Below are 8,798 nucleotides of genomic sequence, written 5' to 3'. Positions count from 1 at the left end.
AGAACAAAGTAACTGATGTTGCTGACTGGCACCCACACTTGCCTGACTTAAATCCAATAGAACACCTCTGGGAACACCTCTAATGACAGGAGCTCAATGATGCCCTGCTCCAGATCTGCGAGGAGATCCACCCCAGGACACCATCCGTCATCTCATTAAGGGCATATGCAGACGTTGTCAGGCATGCATGTGGGGGCCACACAAACTACTTACTAGTATTTTGAGTTGCTTTAATGACATTTCTGCAAAATGGACTAGCCTGAAGTATCAATGTTTCATTTTTATTTATGGGGTGTCTTTGAATTCAGCCCTCTGCAAGTTGATAATTTTCATTTCCATCCAACAACATGGTATCTCTTTATTGCTAACACATTACCCAGTCCAAATTACTATAAATGCCCAGCATGATTCCTTTCCCCATACACATCAGATGTGTTTTCAGCATAGTTAAACATTAATGCTACCTTCATAGATATAAGTTACCCATGTACTAATGTACCCCAGTGCCAGCATGGGTTTTTAAATGATATGCAAAAGGACTCCCTACTGTCTAAGCTCTTTTTTTTAAATTTGAAACCAAAAAGGCAGCATTCAGTCCCCATTTTAAACCCACAAACCAGAATTCCACACTACACAAAAAAATCTGTTCCGCTAATTCATATCTTGAATTATATATTTAACATCCAGAGCAAGATTAGCAGTTTCCACAGCAACTTGCAATGCGCTGAGTTTAGCTGTGAAGGAGTCTAGTACACGTGGCTGCACACGAGTGTCTCTAAACACCGGTGATGGACAGAAATCTGAATATTTAGTGTTTAGATAAGTCCACTTCTTACTTGGGCTACTTTGTACCAAACCGCAGCCACAGAAGCCCAAACTTTCCTCCATGGTTTCTTTGATGGCATCTGCAGGGAGCATCCAGCGATGAGCATGAGTCAGATCAATTAAAGAACTCCCACCATCGTGCTCCAGCGCTCGAGCTGCAGACTCCAGAGCACAGCAGAATAGCTCCACACCAAGAAGGTACTCTGTCTGTGAGCACATTAATACCGATGCAGTCTCTGGTACCTCACTCTTGCTCTAAGAAAAAAATATGGCATCATGAAGGCATGTCATTGTGAAAGACACGTGAAATCAATAAAACTGGGGTAAGTGAAGACCAAATACTGGATCTCACCTTGTGTCTAACATAAGCAGCCAAGTTTGTCTCAGTACAGCCACCCCCAACCAAGGCAAATGGTTCCCTTAGAGTGAGCCTCAGTACATGTTCTGCCGTCTGGCACACCACCTTTAGCACAAACACATCAGAAGTGACCCCTTTGTCACATTTACATGACAATAATGGGTATTCCATGACTGTGTTAAAAACGTATATTTTCTGAAGAAATTTGATCTCTCAATGGACGAACACTAAAACATTTACTTTGTGGGAAAATCCATTACTGACTTCTTATTTATTGAACTAACATACAGCAGGAATTGTAAATCTTAGCGATAGGGAGTCTTATGAGTGGAATCTACGTTGTTTCAGGCAATATGTCTCTCCATCCATCATTAACTCCAGAAGCCAACAGTACAGCTTTAACACCCACTTTATCTTACCTTCAGCTCATTTAACATGGTCTGGTTCCTGTGGCAGAGGATCATTGTGCAGATCGCAGACTCCCCAAGAGGGAATAAATGCAGCATTGTCTTGGATCCAAAGTGCTTTATACAGAGATCCCTCGCCTTCCCGTAGGTCTTGGGTGGGATTGTGGTATGTAATGTGGCCACAGGTTGAGCCCCTATTTGTAAAAGGTATGCAAAAAAACAAAACAAACAAACAAAAAAACCCCCACCATAAATACAACACAAGTATATTCCACTCGGACAGTAGATAGATTATTACAGTAGTGCAGTGAGCTGAATTGAAAAACAAATAAAGCTATTGGTGTTTAACTGGTGCTTGTATGTATGGCATGATTTTGCAGCCCACCTGTCAGCTGAGTAAGTGGCTCCATAAGAGCAATTCCCAGTCTCTCTACCACTATGACACCATGACTCCTGAGATATTGCTGCAAAACTGGGTGGATGACCTTCTGGCACATGAAGAGCTTCACTTCATCATTAATCACCTGTCTGCCAAGCTCCAGAAGTTGACCCAGGATCTGTGAGTCTGTGTCTACATCCGGGTGGGCCTCAATTACTCCATCTCCTAGTTCAGAAATGTCCCCAGCAAGAGACGCACTGAAAAGCACAACACTGAGGGGATTTAAAGGTTTGTCTTCCTCACTCAGGCCATCAGGCATCTCCACCAATAAACCTGGAAGCACTTCAGAGCTTAGCACAGAATGACCTTCTACAGGAACAGTCACTATTCTGCCAAAACTGACTATACCTGGACTGCTGCAGGGAACGGTGAGCAAAAAAGCTTGCACAGCCAGTTTGCTAATGTGAAGCGTCTCGGGCTCTGTTAGTACACATGCGGGTTTGCTGGAGATAACACTGCGAGCTAACGTGATCAAGTTCTGAGTGCTGCAGAAGTCGAGCTTCACTCTACAACCACAGTCTTCTCGTTGAAGGTAGCTGGTACACAGAGCGAGCAGGTAGTTGTTCACTCTGATAGCCACGCTTTCCCTGAGAGCAGACTTTTTGATTTGTTCAATAAGAGAAAGGCATAAGACAGCTGCAAACAAACCGCAGTCGCTGAAGCGAGAGACGTGGTTGAGGATGGAGGTTTTTATGAGATTGATAAAAGGCTGCGAGGAGGAAACGGATGAAAGAAGAACCGAGGAGGCAGAGGTGGTCACGACGTGTCCTCCAATGTTGTTGTGAACTTGTTTCAGTCTACCTGTGGGACCGAAACAAGACGTTAGTATCTGTTTCAGCAGGTGAAGCTTGCTGCAAATATCAGTGTTGTCCAGTGGCATATCAGTGCAAACAGATGGAGATTTCTTGCTGAGTCGAGACATGACCGAAGCACATTTAACATTGTTAAGGTAGACAGTACCAACATACGGCAAATCGGCAGTGATAAGTGTTAGCAATGATAGAATAGTGATGCTCGTAGCATTGCCTGACCAAATTGTGTTTTAAAAGAACGGGGAACAGTTGCAGATTAATTTATTAAATCCAACCAAAACCACCACTACCTTATTGTAGGGTCTAACATTTGATGCCATACATATTTAGATGTAATTTGACAGTGTGTAGTTTGAGAGATTGACAAAGGCGTTGTACAGACACAACTCGTTTCCATGGTAGCAACACAGCGCTTGGCCAAGCTGCGGTCCTACTCGAGAAACCGTCGCTTGCCTCTAGTACCGGCTTTTCATAAGGAATAAACCAACTAAAAGCGAATTTACGAGTCTTTATGTAGAAGAGTAGTTGTCTATCTCTATTATTATTTTTTATGCAAAAGGCATACAGTGAAACGTCCCACGCACAATGCGCTCAGTTATTGGACTACAAATTGAAGGTGACGTCATCTCCGGTCGCCCGGCTGTTGAAGAATCATTCAAAACTGTTGGCGGTATGAAGTTCTGGTTAACTTTAATATACTTATATGTTTTATGTCTAACGAACTTATATGTTATTATTTTACTTTATTATAACACTTGTTATGTTTTTGTAATTGTTGACGGTGGCCGTTTGTCGTACGAGCGTAACAAATAAAGAAATCTGTCTCTGTTGTCTTCAAAAAATACAGGTAATAGCTGCCCACCGTGCACTTACTCTAGTGAAGCTAACTGAATTCATGAGAATGGCTCCTATCAAACTTGTCATTAAGGTAAGTGAAACGATATACCCAGTACACGAATTCGTGCGGTGCTGCGTTGAATTAACATACTGTATATTATATTTGTTGATGATGAATGAATAAAACGAGGTAGAGAAGGGTGTGTGGATGGAGGACAGTACAGATCAGGAAGTACAGATGATTAGTAAAGAGGAAGTGAGGGCGGCTGTGAAGAAGTTAAAATTATCGTAAGACTCATTTGCGGAATATTTGTAGCAGTATGAGCAGTACTGTTTTAATTACTGGGATACTGCAGACACAGGAAGAAATCTACAAAACAATGTAGGCTTGAAGAGAATGCAGGGTAGGATCCCAAAGGAATAAATGTTGATTATTTTGTTGACAATAGGACATATAGGCTAAACCATACACTAGAACAGGCAAACACCGAACAGGTCTCTGCATTTATGTAATCCACCAAAACCTGTTGAACACGTGCCAATCCTTTGCATTAAGTTTGAGTGAAAAAGAAGAGAATCAGTGGCTTTGTTGAAGGACAGAAATTACAGTTTTACACTGAGGAATTTGTTACTGAAATTAAACAATTTTCTATTTAAATATCTTGAATTAGATGATTGATGCTAGTCTCCTGTCCACATTCCAGTCCACTAGGTGGCAGTAATGCACCTGTAAATTGGTTTGCCAACTTACAGGTGCATTACTGCATTGAAGAAAAAGCTACAAGAGGATGAAGAGTGGAAAAGCAGTTGGTTCAAATGACTTGCCTTTGGCGGCATAGAGATATCTATATGAGATGGAAGCATGTGATAGGATGCCAAGGAAGGAACTGTGTTATTGCACGAGGAAGTTAGAAGTGGCAGAGAAGTATTTGAGGGTAGTATAGAACATATATGAGGACACCAAGATGATAGTGAGGTGTGCAGTATGAGTGACAGGCTCTGCGTGAGCCCATCCTTTTTGCTGTTGTGATGGACAGCTGAAATGAGATCTGGCAGGAGTCTCAGTGAACTGTCATTTTCACAGATGACTGTGATCTTTAGTAAGAGTAGGGAGCAGGTGGAGCCTGGGGAGATGGAGGTGTGTTCAGGAGAGTAGAGGAATGAAACTCATTAGAACCAAGAAAGAATACATGTGTGTGAATAAGAGGGAGATGGGTGAAGATGCAAGGAGTAGAGGTACTGAAGGCACATGAGTTTAAATATCTGGGAACAACCATCCAAAGCAATGCACAATGCAGAAGAGAGGTGAAGAAGAGAGTGCAGGTAGAGTGGAGCAGGTCAGAGGTGATTTGTGGGAAAGGGATAGCAGCAAGACTGAAATGGAAAGTTTACAAGATGGTAGTAAGACCTGCTATGATGTATGGTTTGGAGATGGCATTGACAAAAAGACAGGAGGAGGAGCTGGAGGTAGCAGAATTGAGGAAGTTCACATTGGTACTAATCAGGATGGACAGAATTCGAGATGAGTAGTTTGGAGACACAGAGGGCCAAGTCTGTGCATGTGTGCAGATGATGGATAGTGGATATGTTGAGGAAATGATGTTTGCTATGGAGCCCCCAGGCAGGATGAAAATAGATATACAGAGAAGATGAATGAATGTGAAGGAAGACATGAAGATGGTTGGTGTGAAAGAGAAAGATGCTAAGGATATGGTGAGATGTAGGCAGATGGTTAGTTGTGGGAGCGCGTAAAGAGATCAGCTGAAATAAGAAGGAGATAATATATATTTGTTAAATTAAAGAACATTGCGCTCCCATGTTCAGCTGCGCAACAGCAGTTGTACCTCAAGGTGCTTTACATAGTATGGTAAAGACAGAGTTTGAAATTCTTATCAACACTCATTTTAAAAGCCTGCATCTCTGATGGTGCATTAATGTCTGTGGGCTTGCCAGCTAACACATCTGGAATACACTCTCATCCAGATGATGATTTTTTCAGGGAAGGCCTTGCATATTTCAGCAATACAATGCTAAAGCATGTACTGGATCTATTACAACAGCATGGCTTCACAGTAGAAGAGTCTCAATGCTGAACTGGTCTGGCTGTATTCCAAACCTTTCACCAGTTAGAAAGATTTGACAGAATGAAAAATAGAAAAAGGAAGACGCAAGACTTTTGAGCAACTAGAATCCTGTATCAGATAAGAATGGGATAATGTTCCTCTCCTAAAAGCTCAGCATCTGACCTCCTCAGTTTACAGATATTTACGTTATTGAAAGAAGAGGACATGCTACGCAGTAGTAAACATGTTGCTGCCATCAAATTCAAAATGACTTTGTTTTTTTCTTGAAATAGTACTACAATTTTCTCAAGTTTAAACATTTGGTATGTTTTCCATGTTCTCTTGTAAATAAAATGGGGAATTATAAGATTGCAGATCATTGAATTCTGCTTTTATTAACATTTTATACAGTGTCCCAGATATTTTGGAATTGGGTCTGTAACTCTAATTGAAGTACATTTGCTGAGAGCTTTCCCAGTAAACTTTGCTCAGGGCTATAAAGCTGTTTATAGCTTATTTCAGCGTCTTGTCAACAAGTACTTGCCATATGTATTTGGGAAATATTTTGCTTCTAAGAAGCTGTTTTGTGTTTTTCACTCACCACAAAATGCATTTTTCTGACGTAAGATGCACACAAGGTACCAAGCGACGTGATGAATATGCTTTCTTTTCAAACGTTTTTAGCCGTCATGATAAACAGCTCTCTGTGTTTGTGCTACGTCCAAATAGTAGAACAGCTACACAAACTACTTCCAGCAAGTGACATGAGTTTTTATGGTCTGTGCTAAACCTTTGAAAAGCTCTCGTGCAGCCCTGGAAAATATGCAACCCAGCAATACAGCATGTGGTTGTTTTTCTAGCATTTGCTGTATTCCAATTCTGATGTAAGATTTTCTTTCTTTTTTCCCGTCTAAGTAGCACTGTATTTGTCCACAAGAGGGCACTACAGATGCATGTTTCAGCTGCTGTTACACCATGTTACCATGTTGTGGTTCATTCTTTAGAAAAAGTTGGAGTTTCTGGTCACCTTTTGGGAATCTCATGCCTTCCCAAGAGCCTTTTGTTAATGGGCACAACCATACGGCGAAGAGGAAACTCATTCTATGAAAAATCCGAGCTGTTCATCCTCAGTCTGTTGCTCTGACAGAAATAATGCACATCAGATGTTTTTGTTAAGTGCAGGGAAAGCCGTTGGTCTCTCTTTTGTTGATGTTTCATTTATTGAGAGTTTTGGATGAGGGGCTGCAGACATTTTCGCTGATCTCTCACATCCTCCGTAATGCCATGTGTGCCTAGCTGACCAGATATTGCGTTCATTCCCTTTTATTTGTTTCATATGCATGCCTGCATACAGGCTACCCCACCACCCCCCTCGGTTGGATGTGGGAGAGTAAAAACGCTGGAGGTTCACGGAAGGTTCCTTCCCACTGGGCACATAATGATACTGTTGTGTTAGTCTGCCTGAGAAAATCCACACAGCCTCTACCATGCTTAACCAGCTAACCGCAACAAGTATGTTAGAAGGGATCAGACCAAACAATAGCATTCAAGGCTCTGCCTATGGCTTCTCTTTTACAAGACATACAGCACTGCCACCATGTTTTCTTAATGACTGAATTAACTTCTTAGAATAATAAAGAGAAAAAAATCTCCTGGTTTCTGTTTTCACAGATGTTGCTGATTGTGTTTGCCATCTTGCACAGAGAATAAGGTTTATCTGAGAAATTATGATTTTTATGTTCTTGGATTCATTGGGCCATGTTCAGTAGGTTGTTCGGGGTGTTTTATGGTCCTTTCTACTGGGATGTTTTCAAAGCAGCTCCCTCCGTGGTCTGTGGAACTGCAGGAGGTGTTGGTATGCTCCTTCTTAAATAGGCTTAGACCATATAGTGACCTGCCACTTCTCAGACCTCCCGAAAAGGCCCTGTGGGCTAAAAGGCTGATCCACTCAAGTGCATGCTGTGTCTGCCAGGACATTATTGCTACAGAGCCCTGCAATCTGCCTTCTATTAAGAGCATACACCACCAACTTTTTACCCATCTAATGTAGTAAGTTGAGACAGACCAAAGTGTTTTTTTAAGGAATAAAAGATCTGAGTTATCACAGAACAGTTTAATGTCAGAGGTTTATGTGCTGTTTAGTGTTATTGTTGGTCTGGAGATGAGCTCATAACAGACCACACATCGCGGCTCTGAACAAAAATTATTGCATTTTCTTCTTGGAAACATTTTTGACACTTTCCATTTTCAAAAAGAGAAAGTGACAAGGATAAAAAAAAAAGAGGAAAAAAACGCTTTCATCTCAAAACTGGCCTACATTGCAGTACAGAAATCACATCTCCTAATGAGGCAAAATGCTTCTCAGCTTGCTATTTCTGTCTATCTACCAATTTCTCAGGGATGTGTCTGCCTACACTTTGTTTGCCGAGTGTTACCTGGAGATATTCTTGTCTGTTCTTGCTGCTGGAATTCCTCTCCTGGGTTGTGTCTCTTTTTATCATCAAATAAAGGAAACTCAGGTGTGCTAACATTCATCCAGAGTGAAGGGAGGCTTGCATACAAAACACTTTGGTGCACTGTTTGTAAATAACATTTGCATTTGGGAATAATCAAGTTTCAAATGTTAATGTTAAGTAGCCAGTGGTTTGAAAAACTGGAAAACAGTTTTTTTGTGTGTTTTTTGCTTTTTTTTACAAGGGGAAACCCAGGTGACTCACAGCACAAAGAAAGAGAGCTGGGAATGAGAAAAATAAAGCCAAAGTTGTCACACCCACATATCTAAAGAGTTCCCCAGGGTGCTTTGCAGACTTGCAGAAAGAGTCAGAAAAAGAGAGAGAGAGACAAAGGGAGAGTTGGGATAGATGCAAGTTTTATTGAGTGAGACCGCATCTGCTGCCCCTTCTCTCCCAATGTAAACATCTGCGGCTGGTTAGTGTTAGCCTCTGAGCTAAGTGCAGTCTGAGAAGGTCTGGTTCTTACACTGCGATAGCAATGGCAAAGGGCAGCGAGGTGGGGAGGCGGGTGAAGCTGGGCTCCGTGCCCAAGTTTGAGCAGCGC

General features: G+C 41.7%; 2 protein-coding genes across 3 annotated transcripts in view; one reads left to right on the top strand and one right to left on the bottom strand.

Annotated features, from left to right (window-relative positions):
- Positions 1–651: 651 nt before the first annotated feature.
- On the bottom strand, positions 652–2,951 carry mkks (MKKS centrosomal shuttling protein). The gene is made up of 4 exons (XM_085369578.1): positions 1,976–2,951; positions 1,603–1,784; positions 1,178–1,288; positions 652–1,080 (listed from the first exon to the last, which is right to left on the bottom strand). Exons 1-4 carry the CDS (start codon positions 2,949–2,951, stop codon positions 652–654), a joined length of 1,698 nt encoding a protein of 565 aa, XP_085225704.1.
- Positions 2,952–3,391: 440 nt separating this feature from the next.
- The window catches only part of slx4ip (SLX4 interacting protein), a 29,466-nt gene continuing 24,059 nt past the window's right edge, over positions 3,392–8,798 (top strand). The window contains exons 1-2 of one of the 2 annotated variants that reach the window (XM_085369733.1): positions 3,392–3,511; positions 3,689–3,769. In XM_085369733.1, the coding sequence (XP_085225859.1) occupies positions 3,392–3,511; positions 3,689–3,769 (201 nt within the window). Of the gene's footprint in view, positions 3,512–3,688; positions 3,770–8,798 lie in introns of those variants that run through there. The other variant, XM_085369734.1, reaches the window with a different exon arrangement.

Source organism: Diplotaxodon limnothrissa, linkage group LG13, assembly GCF_057381915.1.
Source record: "Diplotaxodon limnothrissa isolate DT_005_m linkage group LG13, D_limnothrissa_male_GT1.1, whole genome shotgun sequence".
Lineage (NCBI taxonomy): Eukaryota > Metazoa > Chordata > Actinopteri > Cichliformes > Cichlidae > Diplotaxodon > Diplotaxodon limnothrissa.
The sequence above is the reverse complement of the archived record's forward strand: the minus strand, read 5'-3'. Positions and strand labels throughout refer to the sequence as shown.